The following is a 21,113-nucleotide window of genomic DNA, read 5'->3' as shown; positions in this document are numbered from 1 at the left end:
TGTTTTAATCAGATTAGTTTCAGAACAAATAAAATAACACATTAGAGAAAAAAATTACTTAAAAATAGTTGTATTTATATTCCACAATTTGCTCAAATACTGGTTTTCTTATAAACTTTCTACAGGATGTTTTTAAACAAATTCTTCACATTGTGTCTTGACTATGTACTTACGGAATTTCAGGGAAATAGTTCTGTGTGTTTTTATAGCTTAATTTGTACTAAAAGGATGGCAGGTGGTCACATGCAGTCCATATGGGATTCTAACATGACATTTAATGAGTTTTCTGACGTGGACCATCCCTTTGATGCTGAAGGTAATGCATCTGTTGAAAGAAGTGATTGTAGATTTGGATTACTGCTCTCTGCATCTTCCAGTTTTTCTGTGTTATCTTCCCAATTAATGTGGAATCTTGTGACTCTGGGATTAGATGCCAAAATGTTCCTTTGAAGCTAAAGGAAGAAGGAAATATATAAATTAAAGTTAGATACCCTATACAAAAAGAAGCTTAATAGAATGGTTCTTTATATCCTACTCCTTAAAGTTCTCATACAAGGGTAAAATTAAGTAAAGCACCTTAAACTTAATACACAATGACTAAGGCTATAGCAAAAAAAAAAAAAAAAATTATTGTAGCCTAATGGAAACAGGATATGGAAAATCTGAGGGAATTCATGCAGATTATTTACTAACCAACAAAATATCTAATCCCTCTACACTTCTGTTTCCTGAAGGGAGAGAATTTCTTTTTTGAGGGTGAGTTCTTCACAAGATGCTTTATCTAACAAGCTAGTATGCTTTTTAGATTGACGTGATATTTCTTCAGTAATATTTTCAAAGAAAATAAAAATTTCCCCAAATATAACCTCTCATGGTTAGTGGTTTCCTACCTTTAAATTATTGTGGTTCATTCTCAGAAAACGGTATTCTAGTTTTTTCTTTTTGCTACACAAGATGCCATTCATGTAACTAATACATTGAATCAGTAGAAGGTCCCACACCAGGATTAAACATTTCAGCCTAATTATCAGAAAGAACATTCCATGCTACTCTCATGTAATTTTTCTTGCATGATCCAGCAGATGGAGTGTTGTGTTCCAATCTCATATAAGTCACCAATTACTAAATTGTTATAGGTCCCAATGAAAAATCATAAAATAGTGAGTATTTCTGAGAATCTGTATTTCTGAATCACGGGTTTCAGCTTCTTACGCAGAAGCTACTTCCATTAGCCAGAAATACTTAAGACCTTTAGTTTAACCTCCAATACATATTGACATATGGGAAATGCCATAGAAAAAGTTGTAAACAACTGTTTCTTACAGGAGGCACTTTCAATTTTCTAAACCATCAGAGACCATGAAGGTGCCTGACCAACATTAATTACTAATGATCTCTCTGGAGGTAGGGTCTGAGGTCACGTCTGGCAATGGAATGATTAGTTTGCCCAGTTGGTACACAGGCCTCAAATTTATTTTGTCTCCAAGCTGTTTTCACAATATACTATGAAATGACATTGGCTTAAAAAAAAAGTAGAGTAAAAGTAATGAAAAAGGAATAGTTAGGACATTACCTTAGAAAAGTCTGGTTTTACTGGTGGATTTTCCCTTAGTTCTGTCTCAGTATATTCATTATTTACATAATAGCCAACTCTAATAAATTCTTGACCTCGATAGGTACATGTAATTAGCACAACGGTTACACCCACTGCATCTGCATCTGGAATGAGTCCTGGATTAGGTGCATCAGCCTAGGATCATTTAAAAAGGAAAGAAACACATCTTTTAAAAGGCTGTTAACTGCAAGCCTGACTGAAGTTTTACTCACCTTGAGCACCACTGGTTAAGGGCAGAGCAACAAAAACTAGCAAGGCAAATGCTCATTTTTGAGATTGACTTATTGCCAGAAAATGTAGTTTGAATATTAGTCCAAACAATAGACCTGACTGCTCTGGGCACCTGAAAGCTTCACTCTTTTTATAGGAAGATAAATCTAGCCAGACTGTGTGGTAGTTAATGAGGGATTATACAATATTCAATTACAAAGCCTTTTATAAAATACAGCAAACAATTAAGCCAATAGTCTAATTGATTCTAACCTTTTCCAGTCAGATTTTCAAACCTAAATTAGTAAATACTCCGTGATCTCCACACAGCCGGTTGGCAACAAAGGTTTCTATATCAGTTTCTTTCTTATACCCAGGACACATATTCTCACACCCACTCTCCCATCCTGTACAGATATTCTAATAGTAAATTAAAACAAGACTGAAAATGATATAGAAATAGCTACATAGATTTTCAAAAATATTAATCCTCTATTGTAAATGACTTTGATAGGCACTAAAAACATAGCATGTACTATTTAAACCACATATATTATGGAAATACATTAAGGTAAAGATTGGTTTAAGCAAATATACTCAATGACATTATTTTAAATCAAGCCGCTGAATTTTGAGGAATGCAGAAGGTGAAAGCAAGTGAACTAGAGAAGGCTAACAGCATGAGCAAAGGCTAGGGTCCTGTCCACAGCAGTGTGCGAGGCAGTAAGGAGACTGATTTGAAGGAGTCCCAGGCTGATGGGCAGTGATTGTGAGGCATCTGAGCGTGACCTGAAGCAGCCATTGAGTGGTGAATGGATGAAGCTTATCCCAGATTAGCTTACTCTTGCCAGGACACTAAAGAACATCCCTGGGCCTGGGTGACCACTTCAGCCAGTGCCTTAGCTTGGCAACACCCCTGGCTGGTATTCTCAATCAGGCCATTATCATCAAACACTAATGATTATCATGTACCTCACCACATGTAGATGACACAAAAAGGCACACAATACCTATCTAGTCTAAAACATTGATGTAGGCTAAAAACTTCAGTCATCTTCTGCTTCCCTCCCTCCCATATCCAGCCAGTCTCAACGTTTCTCATCTCTGCAGACTCCATGTCTTCATCTCTTACCTGGAATACTGCTGACACTTTTCTAACCAGCCTCCCCCAGCTCGCTTGCTATTTGCACTGCTGCCAGCATTAGCTAGGCAAAAATCCATTCCTATCCCTTTACCAGTTTTAAAAACTCCAGATGACTACTCCCATTTGAGATAAAAATCTGTTAACTTCATTAATAAGGCCCTTTACAATTTGTCTTCAACCAACATCTCTGTTCACATTCCCTTTAACTCTATACCTCTTACTCTTGTTCTAGAATTAGAGTTCTTTAAAATGTATTGGTAATCTTTCCTGCCTGTGTGCCTTGCATATACTGGTTCCCTTGGCCTGTAAGGTTCTTCCCTAGCATCCTAAAAAGTTCATCTAAGTTTGCATGAATTTCCTTAGTGAAACCCTTTAAGTAGACTCCATGCCCAGCGTGGAGTACAGCATGGGACTTGAACTCAACCCTGAGCTGAGATCAAGAGTTGGATGCTTAACCAACCAAGCCACCGAGGTGCTCCTAATGAAGCCTTTCTAATTCCAAAGGTAGAATTAATAATACTGTCTTTGCACTTAAAATTACTTGACACACATCCTCTATAACATATGTCTAATAATCTAAGTAAATATCTTTACCCTTCATTTTTCGCTAGGATTTTAAGTGTTTTCCTAGGCAGAAGTCCTGTCCAGTTCATCTTTATAATCTCATGACTGGCACAGCTCTGGACACACCGTATATACTTAGTATTTGAAATTCATTCATAACTCAATTCCTGGGCTGAAGTAATTTGAGTAATTGAAGAGAGATCAAGATCAGCAGGGGGACTCAGGGCCTGTCCTGAGAGTATTCTGTTTGTCCTACAGATCCTGTGTACCTCCCTTCCCCCAGAGGGGTCGGGTTACTTCCAGGTTACCCAAAGAGATTCTAATGTCCTGGAAGAGAGAGGAGAATGGGAAACAGAGGTAGTTCAGTACTGCTATGGAAACCTTCCCTCCATAGTTCTTCCCATCCCCTCAGTAAATTAGTTCTGGCCATGTTTGGGTTTTAAAATTTGTTTGCCAAAGGATTCAACTTGAGCAAATTCAAATTCAAGTAGGAAAACCCAAAGGCTTCTCAAATCACTTAGGAAGAAGTGAGAGGTAGAGATTTTTAACTTCAACCAGCAATACTAGGCAGATGTCTGGACATCCTCCTGCTAGCCTTTGATATACCCAGGAGAAAGGCATATTTATTCACGGCAGACCAGGAGGATACTATGGCAGTTTGTTTAAAGCACAAAACAAAAACTGTATTTTAGTCACTTTATGCTGATAATGGTGAATTTTGTAAAATGTACAGGCTGACCAACGGATTTAAATCGCATGGTGCTTTCTCTGTCCTTTTGGCAACATGAACAAGGTATAACATGAACAAGGTAAAACTACTGGAAAATCACTGGAGGGAAATATTTTGAACAAATTATTCACTCTAAGCCAAAAGCTTAAGAGTGTTCTTAACAACGTAAACACACAGGAAAGACATTTAAAGGTTTGTTTCAAAGCCAAGGGATTTATTTGCAGGTTTTATAGTAGCATAAAAAGGTATACCACTACATACCACATCATGAATTATCAGTGAAGCATAGGTTTTCCAAGCTTGTGGGTCAAAGCAGATACTGCTTCTTTTATGTAACAATTTCAAGAACTTAAGAGAATAAAAATTTAGTTCTAATTATAGTAGTAGGGCGCTATTTGTCAGTGATGGCACTTAACTGCTTTATTCCTCATTTAATCCTCATAACATTGTGATGAGGTAGGATATTACCCACATTTTATAGATGACTAAAGTGACTAAGGGAGGCTAGGGAGCCTGTCTAATGTCACGTGTCTAAATAAGCAATGGAGCAGGATCTGAAGCAGGTCTTATAACTGTAGTGCCTTCCCCTACCACATTCTCTGGTACCCATGTCTTTCACCAAGCTTATGCACTCACAATTCAGGGTAATAGCACTTTTAATGAGTAGATCTGAACTAATATATTTGAGCTTTTCTTAACAACCGTCTATTTAAATGTAGTAAATTATTTGTTGGTTTTTAATAAAAAGCACTAAGGCTAGGAGACCAAGATTCTGAATTCTGTGTTCAGTAGAGGGAAGGGTGGGTAGTAGCTCTAGAGATACCATACGTATGATTCTTGACCCATATCTGATGGGATTAGCTGACCAACAGTATTCATTTAAATTGGTCCCATCTGTGAAATGAGAAAAAAAGGAGGTCAGGGGTAGAGAGTGAATTTTCTTTCTGGATAAAGTCTTTTCAGTAGGTTCTACTTAACTGATGGGACTCTGTTGTATAGAAATACTTGTAACAAAAAATTTTTTTTAAACCTATGGCTACTCTTTGGGCTACTTATAAAGATCTCCCTCTAGTAAGCATGGATAATTGAGAAGTGAATGAATAGCCTTATACAACAATTTAACATGATTAAAAGAAGTCACACTTTGAATACAGAAGACAGTGTCTAAAGCCTTGGCACAGACCCAAATACTGTCAGTGATATCTGAGAACATAATTTGTATTAGAATTTCCCCTAACAAATAATAAACAGAGCAACAGATTTATAATAGTAATCCTCTATAATATATGTAGATTAGATGCTTTAGTAAACCACTGGACCTTAATTCTTTGTTTATGCAGTAGATCTCTATCTAGCAGAATACTTATTAACCTAGTTCAATGACTGATTATGCTGAAATGAAGTTGTTGTTTTTGTGATCATTACTCCTAATGGCTGAAACCATAAACTGAAGATGCATATTACTAACTATACCAGTTAGTAGTATGCATTGAATCCCTGTATTGGGCTGATGGACAGCCACTCTGAAAGTCTGATACTATAGGACTTTTCACAGGAAGAGCCCCAAATTAACCACCACATGGGCTGTGACACAGTATAAGCTTTACTGCATGCTGTGCAAACTCTGGAGTAAACATCACATTAACGTCCCACAGCACACAATAGAAGGTAAAAAGTGAATGCAGCAGAAGCAGAGTGATTTAACCCAAAAGGAAATGGATAAGGACCATGCAATCATAGGTTAGAAACGTATTTGGCATACTTATTTACCAAGAATAATCTTACCTGAAATACAAACATATGCCTTCCTGCGGGAACAGGGCCCACTAAAACAGAGTCTAAAACTTGGTCGTATTCTTCACTTTCTGCAGAGCCCACATAGATAATTTTCCATTCCAAGTCTAGGGTTAAAAACCAAAACATTATTTCATATTCAGTAATTACATTATAAGATGCTATCAAAGACCCTTTTCATGTCCACTTAGGCCATTTATTGGCTGCTAAAATTGGCTTCTCATAGTAGAAAATCCAGAAAGGCACTGGACTGCTCTTATAAAATTCTTAGGTTTCTTACCAGAGTCTCTCAAAATTTCTTTGGTGAAATGCTAGTCCCTGGGGCAGGGCTCCTTGCAAACAAAGCAACATGGCCAAAAACTTGGGAAATGCTACAACCTTGTTTTTTGTTTTTTTTAAATTTTTATTTATTTATGATAGTCACACAGAGAGAGAGAGAGAGACAGAGACATAGGCAGAGGCAGAAGCAGGCTCCATGCACCGGGAGCCCGATGTGGGATTCGATCCCGGGTCTCCAGGATTGCGCCCTGGGCCAAAGGCAGGCGCCAAACCGCTGCGCCACCCAGGGATCCCTACAACCTTGTTTTGAGGATTCTTAAAGCACACTGGCAGAGTAAGGAACACTAGTAACATTAATCCAGGATTTCCCAAGTTTGTTCTGCTGTGGAATTCCTCCCCCCTTTTACATGTCATCTTTTAACAAGCTACTAAGCACACTTTGGAAGGGCTGGGCTGCTCCATATTATGTTGCACAGATCCAAATTATCAAAGAGCTCTAAAGTGGGGGAAAATCCTTATTAGCAAACGTCCCTTGTGGTTCAGAAGGGGCTTCAGCTCATCCACTGGCAAAGGGACCACAGTCGGTTTTTTCCTCATGGTACCTCTTCATGTTGTACATTCTTTTAAATTGGAAAGAGGAAACCAAGGATCCTTATAACCACTTGATACAAGAGTATAGATGGTGGGGACAGGCATGAGGAAGAATGAGACACATTAAAGTGCAACCCAAGACATTTCATGTAATTTAATTCTTCTACGTAATTCAGCATTTATTGAGCACCTTTTACAGAGTGCTCTGTGACAATGAACCCAGAGATGAGTAAAACAACTGCTTTTTCAAAGAAGCTGCCTCCTCTTTAGTAGGAGGAGGAAGACAACTGCAAATACAGATCACCTCTGAGACCTTTTGATCCTCCAAGGGTGTTTAAGCACTGTGCGGCCTGCCTCTTGGATTCACTAAGCTGAGGCTACAGCAGCACTACCACGGGGGTGTTTCTAGGTCACTTGTTGAGAATTTACTTAATGCTCCTGTATATTGCCACTTTTGTGTAATTGTGTAAATATTTTTGTTCCCTAGACAAGAGAAATAGCATAGGTACTACTTATTCATACCACAAATCTTCAATTTACTGAAAAGCTACTTTAGGTTTATTACTATTACTACATTAGGTTCTCTTACTAAGTCAGCAGTCATTTTCTGAGACCCTATTATCTATTTCGTGGCTCCATCCTAGACCACTTGTATCTACATCTTCTAGCACATTTCCAGATGCAAGGTCCTGCATCTGACATCTCACAAGATCATCTATTTGTTGATGAAGATTAAGAGGAAAGAAGCAATATGTATATCTAGTTAGAAGGAACAGCAAATATCTGTAGTAGGAGCATGCTTAGCTTGCTCAAGAAAAAGCAAGAGAGGGCGCCTGGGTGGCTCAGTCAGTTGAGTCTGCCTTTGGCTCAGGTCATGATCCCGGGGTCCCCTGCTCAGCCAGGAGTCTGCTTCTCCCCTCTCCCTCTGTTGCTCCTCCTGCTTGTGCACACACACACATTTTAATTATAAATAAATTAGTTAAGGAAAAAAAGAAAAAGCAAGGAGGCCGGGCTGGTACAAATTGAATAAAGGGGAAAATAACTGACCATTAGATTGGGCGTGAGGGGCATGGCCAGATTATGCAAAGTTTTAAAGGCTGTGTCATAAAGACTTTTGACTTTTACACTGAGTGGCATGAGAAGCCATTGGGAGGGTTCTGATTGGAGGGATAACATGATCCAACTTTCATTTCAGAAAGATCATTTTAGATCCTGTGTTCAGTACAGACTGTAAGACAGGGAGGGAAGAAAGAGGTAGATATTTAAACAACTGAGGCAAGAAGGGATGGTAGTTTGGACCGCATGTAGCCATGGGGATGAGAAGCTACCACACTCTGGATAAATCTTGATGGTCAAGGCAGCAAGTCACCTTTTTTTCAAGGGGTAGGGTATGAAAACCAACAGGAATTAGTTTTGGACATGATAAGTTTGAGTTATTTACTAGATACAGGTATCAATGACATAGGAAACCCAAAAGCTAAGTATAGAAACTTTTTAAGAAAGGAGTGTAAAACCTACTAAACTAGCCAAGTGAGAGTAAGTCTGGAAATTGTCACATGGATGTTTTCATATTTTGTTCATTTCATATGTATTTATTTGTACCATACATCTAGTGCTCTTGGCCTCCTAATTGGTAAAAGGTAAGGTGGCAGTTGTAGTCTGGCAGAGGAACATAGTCAGGATTTATAAACTCATACCTAATACATGCTGGGCATTGGTCTTGCCAACTTCACACTTGTTATTTAAATCTCAACAGCTTAAAAAAAAATAAAAATAAATAAATAAATCTCAACAGCTTTATTATATGGATTGAATTATTCTATTATGCAAACAAGAAAGCCCTGAGAGGCTAAGTAATCTACCCAAATTCACAGCTAGCAAACTCAGGAATCAGAACCCAAGCTATGTCTCTGCAACTCCAAAGCCTGGGCTCTTTCCAAAACCGAAACTAGGAAGATAAATTCTTCCGTTTCTGGCTCTCAAATGGATAGTGGAATAAAGGAACTTAACTGTGTGTGGGGGTGGGGGGAGATGGGTGAGGGCAGAGGCCACGGAAAGATAATCTACCCTCAAGGAGCACAGGCTGTAACTCAGGGAACACCTGTACCCTTACACTAATGGAATCCTTGCTATAGCTGAGTTTAATTTATTTATAAATTAGCATCAGTTGTTGTTTTTTTTTTTAAACTCCACTTCCATTCCCCTGTCTCCTGTATTCAAAGGAGGAAGGGGTAGAGTCTGATGCACAGGTTATCTGTTGAAGGACTTTATTCATTTATTTAAAAAGTTAATTGTTTGACTTAATCATGGTAATCCCAATCTGCGAGTATCTGCATTTATGTTTGGGAGTGAGGGAAGTCAGCAAGGGAATTTTAAACTAATTATCCTACTTGGGAAGATCTGTGGTTACTGTGAAGTACGTAATCTTTGGGGATTAGAGCAAGCCTGAAATTTAAAAGCATGAAACACCATGTTCAATTCTGGTACCTTTTAAGGGTTCAACTGACAGTAGTTTATAATTATCGATATTGACCAACTTAAAAAAAAATGGCTCCATTCTGTTAGAGAAACAAAGAATCAGCAGTCCACAGAGGGTATACAAGATTAGCAGGAAGATCAATCCAAACTTGTACAAGCTTGGGAACCATCATATCAAACATCTGAGTCTCCTGTTAAGTTTAAGTATAAGAAATGGTGGCCAATGTCTGGCTTGGGACTAAGACAAAATTATGAAGTGAAAATTTCTCTTCAGAATATTCTCTAGACTGCAGGACAAAAGTATGGAACTTGTTAAAAGCTTTTAAACTCAATTTCCATAATCCACATAGCCTCTAGGTGGAGTACACAAGCATGGCACCTTTTTGAAAGATTCCTTTGCAGCTTCAGTATGACTCAGCTTAAACTCTTGAAAAATGCTAAATAACCAGTATAAGTGCCCTGGAAAGAGGTACACAAGTGGAAGTGTACTGTTAATACTAGTACCCTAAAAACTCTGACGTGATTCAGCTGAGTACTCTACTCAATTGATGCCAGTTAAAGATGGAACATAATTCGGCTTCCATGAATGGCGGGTTTCAGCCATCCAGTGTCAAAGCCCTGTAACCTCTTGAATCATCTATCATCCTTGTCCAAAACTGGCTCTTAAAATGGAAGGCCTCACTTAAGAAATACCTATAATTTGAAGAACTTCTAAAGCTTAAAATATATAAGTACGTTGGAAAGGACCGATAATGGTTTCTCTTGCATTTGCCCATTTTTATATGCAATTGGCAATAAAAAGGAAAACTTACTGTTGGGTATGAAAAATTGGCCTGGTAGCTTTCAGTGATTATAGCACTGTTCTGGGAAAGTAATCAAATAGTTTCAGAATAATAACAAAATCCCCTTTAATTTTATTATCAGTGGCCTATTAGAAATTAGCTTAATAAATGAGTTCTCTCAAAATGTGACCTACATATTAAATACATATGCATACATGCTTTATGTATGCATTAATGCTTATTGGAAGAGCACAGATTAAAGTGTTCTAAATTACAGGAGATGGTGGAAGGCACTGAAGGCAGAGGACTTTATATTTATATATGTACGTACAACTTTTAAAAAGTTTATTTCAATAAGCATGTATTGCTTTTATAATTTAAAAATCTAACACCCTACATAAAACATTTTGTGGAGACTGAAAACTAATTTTTAAAGTGAAACGCTTTATATGCCATGATTAGCATAATTTTAAATGCATTTTGTTAAATAACTTGTAAGTTCAAATAAGTACGTCCCCTATTTAATCGTAAACTTACCATTGATGGAGTCAAATTTTCCTCTCTTCAAATTTCGAAAGTGAACCACTGGATTATTTTATAAACTCTTAAGTGCAAAGATGAAAACCTTGGCAAGCTTTAGCTTTCTAAATATTTATTACTGCACACGACAAAAATATCTTTGGAGACCTTAAAACGAACTTAAGAAAAAAATTGTAAGAATTTTTGCATTGCTATCAGGACTTCCTTTTATTTCCTAGCCCACTTTTGTGTTTTATGCTCAGGGTGCTGGGACGTGGGGCGATTTTTGAATTAGATCCCAATCGGGTCTTGAAGCCAAGTCTTCTCAGACTACCGAGAAGCCAGTGATTAAGTCCTGGAAACGATTTCGGTGTTTGACTTTATTTCTGCTCCCGGGCTAAATGCAACTTTCTGGCTTGGCGGCGTCTTTCCTCCGGGAGAGGGGAGCCCACGCCGGCCGGGGCGGGCCTGCGCGCCTGCACCGGGCGCCCCGAGCATCCCGGCGCCGTCCCCGGGGAGCGCCGGCGCCCGAGCCTGCGCCCGCCTCCCCCGCTGGTTGGTCCAGGGAGCCAGAAATCTGCGCGAGGACAGCCTCGCTCTCCTCCCCGAGCGGCCGGCCACGGCCACCCCCGAGCGGGGCAGCGCCGGCGCAGGCTCTAAAAATGGATCAGCCTCCGGCCCGGGGGCAGGGGGTGGGCAGGCGGGGCGCCGCGCTCGTCACCCGCGGCGCGGAGAGGAGGCGTCGTGACGCCGGGGTCGGTGGCCCAGCTCTCCGCTCTGGTAAGATGGCTCCGCGGCGGACCCGCCGGCGCGACCCCACGCGAGCCGGTCCCTCCCCGGCCCGCGCGCCGGCCCGGCCCGCGGAGGCCGCCCGCGGCGCGGGGCCAGCCCGGGACGCCCCCCGGCCGGCGGCGCGGGCGAGTGCGGGGCTCGCGCGCCGCCCGCCCGCCCGCCAGACAAAGCTGACAACATGGCTACCTCCGCTCGGGCAAGTTCCGCGCAAGTTGAGCCGCGGCAGGCGCCCCGGCGGCGGCAGGACGCGGCGCGCGCCCCGGTGGCCGCCGTCCGCCAACTTCAAGTTTCCCTCCGCGGAGCCGAGCCCGCCGCCCGTCCGGCGCCGAGCACCGGCCGCCCGCGCGAGGCCGGGCCCGGGAAACTTTCAACGTCTGCAGCCCGCAACTGACAGCCCGGCGGCGGGCGGGCGCCGACTCACCTTCAGACAGGTCCTCGATGCACTCGAAGGTGATCTCGAACTGGAACGGGTTGTAGAAAGGAGAAGGGTTATCCAGCACCACTACATTGTTCACCTGAACCTTTGCCATATTTTGAAAAAAACACAAACAATGGGAACGGGGGCTTGTTGCGGCACAATAAAGTCCAGCGCGCGGCCGCTCGGGAGAGCGCAGACCCCCGCCCCGGCGCCTGCCCGACGTCGTGCAGCGGCGACTTGAGAAACTTTTTTTTTCCTCTTTTTATTTACACGGGAGCACTCCACAGTGTTTTGCAGCTTTCCTATTTCACTAAACTACAGCCCATTCTGCTCTGATAACTAGCAGCGTTGCCCGCGATTGGCTGCACCCGAGCTCTGACCCTCCTCCTCCAGCGAGGGCCGCGGCGGCGAGCAAGATGGGCTCCCGCTCCCGGAATGGACTCGGAAACTTTAACTGCGGCTCCACCTGCTGGTGTGGATTAGGACAAAGGCGGAGAACAAAGTGAGTGGAATACGGGCTGGGAGGCCCGCGCGGAGGCCGCCGGCGGCGGCGGGGGGAGGGGCGGCGCAGGCCCCGCCCCCGGCCCGGCGGCTCCCGCGCCTCACGTCGGGCGTGGCCGCGGCGGGCGGGGCGTGGCCAGGGCGGGGGCGTGGCCGCCGGGGAGGCGTGCTCGCGGCCGGCGGGGCGGCGGGAGGGCGCGGCTCGGGCGGCTGGGGCGGCGCCCGCCCCTGGGTGTAGGCTCCGTGTGGTTTCTGGTTGGGGTTTTTCTGTTTTTTTTTTTTTTTCTCCTTTTCTTCCCCCCCCCCCCCCCCCGTAACGCTCTTTTTACATCAGTCCAACGGCTGTGCCGTCCCTCTACTGAATTTAGCAGCTGTGATTCGGTTGTTGTCTACACCGGGTTAGGTTCAGCTGCCTCCGTACGGGGTAACATTTCGGGTAGACAGGAGGGTTGGTTGCAGTGGAAATAAATTGTATTTTATAGACCCCGTGCCAGCTCGAAAGGAGCAAAGCCATTTTGAAAGTGTAGTTCTTGGTCAATATCTGCGTCTGGGCGCTACCGCGCCGTTAGTCAAATAGACGCAAAATGAAGGGCGAAGAGAGGCTTTTCCACGCGCACTTCGCTTGGAAAACCTGAATAGGTGTTATCTGGGCTGCCCTGGGTCTCCCGTTCTCTTCTGGAAAGCCCTCGCATAAGAAAAAGCTTGCTAAAGATGTGATCGGTTGCACCCCACGTTTCTGCCGTTTGGTGAGCATAACAGGAACATAAAAAGAGAAAATGGAAGTGTCAGGAAACCAAAGGGCAAAAAATATGATAAGAAAGGGAAAGGAAGAGTACAGAACACAGCGGCATACCGGGACATGTGACTCTCAAAAAATTTATGACCTAAACCGTTAGTAAATGAAAATTTGTGGCACCAAAGACAAGTTTCGAGGAGTCTTTGCTTGATTCATCGGCTTTCATGTCGAATCATTTATGCTGTTTGACTACCATTGTGGGGAAAGGGAGACGTTTTAACACATTTGTGGGGTTGTTGAACAATTTCTGTTTAGTAAGGAGTGGTATAAAGATTTGCTTGATTATCTGCTATTCATAAACCATCTTTTTCTGTCTTTCGCTGTTTTGAATGAAACCACTGACCTTGGCTAATTAAATTCAGAGAAAATATTATTTCTTAGGTGTTATCGGGGCTGAAAGAGTTGTTGCTTAGAATAGTGCCCAGGATTTCGAGTCGTCAAGCTTTGGACATTGTTCATACTTAGGTTGCTGTTGACGTGGCTTCTTTATCTGATGGTCTTTTGAAAGTTAATGTGGCAAAGGTAATACCAGGCCTCCCCATATTTAGGGAAACTACTTAGATCAGGGGTTCTCACTTTATTGGCAATGGATTAAACAGTAAAATAGGACCTACCAGAGAAGGTTTCCTCAAGCCCAGTTGTTTGTACCTTAGACTATGAATCTAAGTGTGGTGATAGATTCAGATTACTGTTACTGATAAGCTGTATTGTCAGTTCACTCCTAATAGTGCTGGTCCAAACACTAGTCAAGATAACGTGTTAATTGTTGTGTATGCTGTTGAGATACACTAGATGTATAAGGTAACATATGGCCATTTGAAGTTTAAAACGTGAGAGAGCCTTGAGGACGGTGTACGCAATTTCTGATTATAGCAGGCACTCTGAAGAGATTCTAATTCACTTGCTTTATAAAAATGACTTTAGAAGCTTGGTGTAAAATAAAGTGTATTTTGCAGTCTGAGCATAGGTATGACATAATAAAGCACATCTTCCATAAAACTTGAAACGTCAAGAACTGAAAAAAATCTATCTGAATACCACTAGTTTGGCTTTTTTTTTTTTTTTAAAGATAGATTTATTTATTTATTTATTTATTTATTTATTTATTTATTTATGATAGACCTAGAGAGGCAGAGGAGGGACACAGGAGGAGGGAGAAGGAGGCTCCATGCCGGGAGCCCTACGTGGGCCTCGATCCCGAGACTCCAGGATTGCGCCCTGGGCCAAAGACAGGCGCTAAACTGCTGAGCCACCCAGGGATCCCCTGGCTTATTTTTTAAAAAACCTTTTGTTTAACATGTCATATACAATAGTAATTAAGGGGAAAATGACCCTCCTCAGTAGTCCATTAGAAGCCACAAGCATTGACTCTGGGCCTCTCATGTTGCCTTCCTAACTCTTTTATTACTGCTCCTCAGAAATCTTAAAGAGCCTTTGAGCACTTTCTCCAATAGTTTCTTTCTTCACCTTTGACAATATTTTACAAGATAAGTCAAAGGGATTCAGGATGTGCCATGGCATATTTCAAATGAACTGGTGTCTCATACTGGGAAAAAAATGTTGTAAAAGCATTACTCTGGTTTTAGAGACTATCTAGGAGATCTCTCGCTGGACAACTTTTTGGTGACACTCAAAGAGCTAACCGTGTTGTAGCAGATGGGGGCATCATGAGTGTCTTCACTTATTAAGTACCCAAGGGGGGGTCCATGTGATGCTTGGAGGGCTACATAGAATATAATCTCCAAAATTGCTTCTCTCTGTACGGATTACATGGGGGAGGGATAGCTGAAAGAGATCATTTGGGTTCTAAGATGAACAAAGCCTAAACTAGTGCCTCAAACAGAGATAAATGAACCTAGTTAGCTGTTGTTATAGGCTGAATTTTGTCCCCTCACCCCGTTCATGTGATGACACCCTAAGTCTTCAGTACCTAAGAATGTGACTGTATTGATGATAGGGCCTTTAAAGAGGTGGTTAAGTTGAAATGAGTTCCTTAAAGTGGGGCCCTAATCCAGTCAACTGATGTCCCTACTCAAGGAGGGAATTTGGACATAAAAAGAGACACCAAGGGTAGCATACACAGAGAAAAGACCATGTGAGGACACAGCAAGCAGGAAGCTATTTGCAAGCCAAAGAGAGGCTTTAAAAGAAACCAACCCTGCTGATACCTTAATCTTGTATTTCTAGCCTCCAGAACTGTGAGAAAATATATTTACATTGCTTAAGCTCCCTGGGCTGGTATTTTGTTATGATGGTGGCCCTGGCAAACAAATACAGCTATAATTATTTTCCCTCATAATTAGGCTTATTTGGCAATCCAGGTTTATTTAATCCAGTTATTGGGCTGTTATCAAGTGCTTTCTGTGGTGTGAAATGGGGTGGTCATTTAACCAGGCCAATAGATTATGGCGGAGTGTGGAGTGGTGTGCTGTAGCTATTCAGAGAAAGTACCTACTGGTGTTGGGCGTACATCTTAAAATCTGAAGGGACAAGATGCAGCTTGCTTCCTTGCTCCAAAGCTTCTCTGCAGAGGGCTTCTAAGAATCTTAAGCTTGAAATTAAATTGAGGTCACACACAAAACAAGATGAAAGAGTGAATTAAAATGAACTAGAATTAAATTGAATTAAATTAAAATATATTGAATTAAAGTGTATTATAACTAAGATTTAAATCAAGTCTCAGCTCCTGTCTACTGCAGAAGTTATCATAGGAATGGAAGTGCTAACCTCTTGCTTTTGTTCAAATCCTGGGTTTCTACCTGGGGTGATTATATTAGCCCTGCATTTAATTCTCTTTAAAGAGACACTTGCATTATTGTTCCCATCTTTTAAAAAAATTCTCATGTAAGGCTTGTTGTAGTATGATCTTTAGTTAGTTTAAAGGGCTTCCAGTTATTAGTTATAGGATGTCAACATTTAATGACAGTTTTAAATAAGATTTTCTATATAAATGTAGAATGTTGAGGTTTGCTGGAGTTTACATTTCTAAAAGGAATAAATCCTAAATGATTTAGTAATAACTAAATAATAACTCATTATATTGAGAGAGCATTTATTATGTGAAATTGTGCTAGGCTCTATGGATTATTCAAAGATAAAACATACATAGAATTTATTGGAAAGATAACTGTAACCAGGGCAGCCCTGGTGGCTCAGCGGTTTAGCGCCGCCTTCAGCCAGGGCCTGATCCTGGAGACCCGGGATCAATTCCCACATGGGGCTCCCCACATGGAGCCTGCTTCTCCCTCTGCTTGTGTCTCTGACTCACTCTCTCTCTCTCTGTCTCTCATGAATAAATAAATAAAATCTTAAAAAAAAAAAGATAACTGTAACCAAGTGAATATGGTACACAATAGAAAGTATTAGAGGCAACTTTAACCAGTTATTGTTAAAGTTCTGTGGGAGGCAAAATAGGGTATCACAATAAAAGCTATGTGTGTATGTGTGCGCACATGTGTGTAGTATGTGTGTGTATATATATGGTGCATATATACGGAGCATGTGTATATTTATATATGGTATGATGCTTTATCCTTTGCAAAGAACTTTTAAATAACCTGCTTTTAGGCCTCAAAACATCCTGGTATGGTGGGAGGGTAAGGTATTACCATTCCCAGAATCAGACACTGGTGCTCAGAAACCCTGTTCTTGTTATTGCTGACCTAGTGCCTCTCTGCTCTCCTCTGTCAGATATTTAAAGTGGCCTTTATGTGTAGAAAAAGCAATTGGTATCATTTCCTGAAGAACCCACAGGCTGGCAGACGTGGTAGTAATATCTTGATTAATGAATTCTTGAGGAACCCAGCTCCATGAATGAGGTTAGCGTAGTATATAGTATATACGGGGAGTAAGAAGAGAGGCTCAGCCCAGGCAGAGCTGTGGGAGTCTCCCCCTTGAGGCACTACAGAGGTCAAGCCTCCTGTTGCAGAAGGGATGTCTGGGGGAGGATGGAGCTACACATCCTAGAATGCCTCCCTATATTTTTTTTTAAGAGGTTTCCATATTTGTTACATAAAGTATGACCCTTTCTCCCCATTCTGTGTTCCACCTCATTGATAACAGTTTCACTGTTTGGTGGTTACTGCTATCCATCATTAGGTTACGAGTTTGTTGAAGATATAAACTATAAAACTGATTTGCTTTTTTTCCTTGTTCTTTTGGTGTCACTTCTCTGATCCCTATTCGTAATGGGACTCTACTGTAAAACACCCTGTGTAGAGCTATCAGTGACATACATCAGTTAGTTTTCTAAAGCACTGTAATTATGTTTGCTGTTGACAGTTTGTTGATGTTAATATCATTATATCGGTTCTGAGCAGAAGAATATGAATGGAAATGCTTAATAATTATTTTCTGCTTTTCGTATCTAGTTTCTTACCATGTGTTCTTACTCCTGTATGAAACAAAGCTCCTTCTAAATTCATTTTCCTCTTGGTCTCAGTCTCCACTCATCCAGCTTCCTTCATGTTTTACATTCAGTCTTTTTCTCTTTAGCCCTCTACCTCTCTCATTCATCATCAGATGCTCTCTTTCTCCAGTATCAGGAGAAATGGGTGATAAATAGAAAAAGGACTCAAATCTTTAAAACCTCTCTAGGCTAGAGCACTACTTGCACAAAGCCACTGCTAAGCATAGCAGCATTTCTAGTTGGTTACTATAGAGACAATCAGCATTAGATGGAGCCTCGCTTGACAGAAGCTAGGAAAGGAGGCTTCGTGAGATTGGGGAGCTTGTATGCAGGGGCATGTGGAAAAGGCCAAAAACTAGAAAGGATAGGAAGGGGAATGGTTTCACAAAGGAGCTAACAGGTAAATACTGATAGATTTTAGGTTGATAGAATCTGTGCCTGCCAAAGCCTTGAATCCAGCATATAAAGAATCCAATTCAGAACCAGTATGATTACACAGTAATTTTTTTTTTTTTTTAGTAACAGCTATGCTGCTATTAACATTTGTGTACAAGTTTTTGCATAGGACCTGTATTTCCTTTCTTTTGGTTATATGCTTAATTAAGAGTGGAATTGCTGGGTCATATGGTAATTCCTTTTGAGGAGCTACCAGGCTCTTTCCCATAGTGGCTGTACCATTTTACATTCCCACCAACAGTGTATGAGCATTCTAATTTCTCCATGTCCTCACTAAGGCTTATTATTATGTCTTTTTTTTTTTACGATTTTATTTATTCATACATGAGAGACGGGGGTGGGGGGCAGAGACACAAGCAGAGGGAGAAGCAGGCTCCATGCAGGAAAGATGCGGGACTTGAGCCCAGGTCTCCAGGTTCACGCCCTGAGCCGAAGGCAGGTGCCAAACCGCTGAGCCACCCAGGCTGCCCCTGTCTTTTTGATTATAGCCACGAATTGTATGTGAAGTGGGATCCCGTTGTGGGTTTTGTTTTTTTTTTTTTAAGATTTTTATTTATTTATTCATGAGACACACACACACACACACACAGAGGCACAGACACAGGCAGAAGGAGAAGCAGGCTCCATGCAGGGAGCCCGATGTGGGACTCGATCCCGGGTCTCCAGGATCAGGCCCTGAGCTGACGGCCACGCTAAATCGCTGAGCCACCCAGGCTGCCCCTCATTGTGGTTTTGACTTATGTTTACCTGATGGCTAGAGATGTTGAACATTTTTCGTTTGCTTATTGACTATTTGTATATCTTCTGTGGAGAAATGTCTATTCAGGTCCTTTGATCTTTTAAAAAATTGGGTTTTTGTCTTATTGAGTTGTAAAGTTCCTTGTAGATTCTAAATACAAGTTTCTTATCAGAGACTTTCAGGTTCAGAAAAATTTTCTTCCATTCTGTGAGGTTTCTTTCCTTTTTTTCTTTTTTCTTAATTTTGGTGGTGGCTTGCTGCCCAAAAGCTTTTAATTTAGATAAAGTCCAATTTATCTGTTTTGCTTTTTTTCCTTGTTCTTTTGGTGTCCTTTCTTAAAAAAAACTGCCATTATAATCAAGGGTCATGAAGACTTACACCTGTTTTTTTTTTTTTTCTTTTTCTAAGCATTTTATACATGTATTTTTGTTTTCTTCAAGAATTTTAGTAGTTTCATTTTTAGAAGTTTTTTATTACAAATTATTCAATGTACTTAAAAAAGAGAAAAAAAGACGGTTCACCCATTTCTCCCTCCCCACCAATAGATTGGCAGCTACCAATCTATCTTTTGTGTCTGTGAGCCTGATTCTCTATGTTTATGAGCTTTTTTAGATTCCACATGTATGAGAGATCATGCAGTGTCTTTCTCTGTCTGATTGATTTCACTTAATATAATGCCCTCAAGGTTTATCCATGTTGTGAATGGCAAGATTTCATTCTTTTTTTATGGCTGAATAATATTCCACTGTATATATACAACAATTTCTTTATTCATCCATCAATGGACACTTAAGTTGTTTTCATGTCTTGATCTTTGTAATAATGCTGCAGCCAACAATGGGAGTGCATGTATCTTTTTCTAGTTCATGTTTTCGTTTTCTTCAGATAATTACCCAAAGTAGAATTGCTGGATGGTTTTCCTCTAAGAGTTTTATACTTTTAGTACCTTATATTTAAATCTTTGATCCAGTTTCAATTATTTTTTTGTACATGATGTGAAGTAGGGGTCCAAATTCGTATTTTTGCAAGTGGATCTCCAATTTCCCAGCAGTATCATTTGAAAAAACTATTCTTTCCCCCAAGAATGAACTGACCATAAATGTATGGGTTTATTTCTGGATAGTTCTGTTCTGTTGGTCTATATACTTATGCCATTACCATATTTTCTTGATTATTGTAGCTTTGTAGTTGTTCTTTTTCAAGATTATGTTGGCTATTTGGGATGCATTGAATTTCCATATGAATTTTAGGATCACTTTGTCAATTTGTGCAAGGAAGATAATTGAGATTTTGATAGGGATTGCATTGAATCTGTAGTACTCTTTGAGGAATATTGTCGTCTTTAACAATATTAAGTCTTCCAGTCATTAAGCATGGAATATCTTTTAGTTTATTTAAGTCATCCATAATTTCCTTCAACAGTGTTTTATAGTTTTTAGGGTATAGGGTATACTTTTTTTTGTTAAATTTATTCCTAAGTATTTTATTCTTTTTTTTATTATTTTATTTATTCAATGAGAGAGACAAAGAGAGAGAGGCAGAGACATAGGCAGAAGGAGAAGCAGGCTTCCTGTGGGAAACCCGATGTGGGACTTGATCCCAGGATCCCGACTCAAGCCAAAGGCAGACGCTCAACCACTGAACCATCCAGGCGCCCAAGTATATTATTCTTTTTAATGCTATTGTAAATGGAATTATTTTCTTAATTACATTTTTGTATTCTTCATTGAAAGTATAGGGGTGGCTCAGTCAGTTAAGTGTTTGCCTTTGGCTCAGGTCATGATCTCAGGGTCCTGGAATCCAGCCCTACATCAGGTTCCCTGCTCATTGGGGAAGTCTGCTTCTTCCTCTGCCCCTTCCCCTTTTCATGCTCTTTTGTGCCCACTCTCTCTTAAATAAATAAATAAAATCTTTTTTTAAAAAGTGTGTAGGCATACAATTGATTTTTAAAAATTGATTTTGTAGCCTTTCAACCTTGCTGAAATCATTTATTACTTATAATACATTTTTAGTGGATTCCTTAGGATTTTTTGCATGCAAGATTATGTTATCTGCAAATAGAGATAGTTTTACTTCTTTGCCTCCCCCGTGGATGCCTATTATTTCATTTTTGGCCTAATTGCCCTTTCCAGAACTTCCAGTATAGTGTTTAATAGAAATAGTGAGAGTAGGGTACCTGGGTGGCTCAGTTGGTTGAATTCCTGGCTCTTGGCTTAGGTTCAGGTTCTGGTCTCCAGGTTGGGTCCTGGGATCCAACTAGTGTGGGGCTTGGTACTCAGTGGAGAGTATGCTTTCTT

At 40.9% G+C, this 21,113-nt stretch overlaps 2 protein-coding genes across 14 annotated transcripts in view; one reads left to right on the top strand and one right to left on the bottom strand.

The window, feature by feature from the left end:
* The window catches only part of MCM9 (minichromosome maintenance 9 homologous recombination repair factor), a 133,371-nt gene that overhangs the window by 28,916 nt on the left and 83,342 nt on the right, over positions 1 to 21,113 (top strand). The window lies entirely within an intron of this gene.
* On the bottom strand, positions 55 to 12,423 carry ASF1A (anti-silencing function 1A histone chaperone). Its single transcript, XM_077901250.1, has 4 exons — positions 11,920 to 12,423; positions 6,049 to 6,164; positions 1,574 to 1,750; positions 55 to 452 (listed from the first exon to the last, which is right to left on the bottom strand). The coding sequence occupies exons 1-4, from the start codon at positions 12,026 to 12,028 to the stop codon at positions 240 to 242; spliced, it is 615 nt and encodes a 204-aa protein (XP_077757376.1). The 5' UTR covers positions 12,029 to 12,423; the 3' UTR covers positions 55 to 239.

The sequence above is a fragment of the Canis aureus genome, chromosome 1, assembly GCF_053574225.1.
Source record: "Canis aureus isolate CA01 chromosome 1, VMU_Caureus_v.1.0, whole genome shotgun sequence".
Classification (NCBI taxonomy): Eukaryota; Metazoa; Chordata; class Mammalia; order Carnivora; family Canidae; genus Canis; species Canis aureus.
This window is presented reverse-complemented; position numbering and strand designations above follow the sequence as displayed.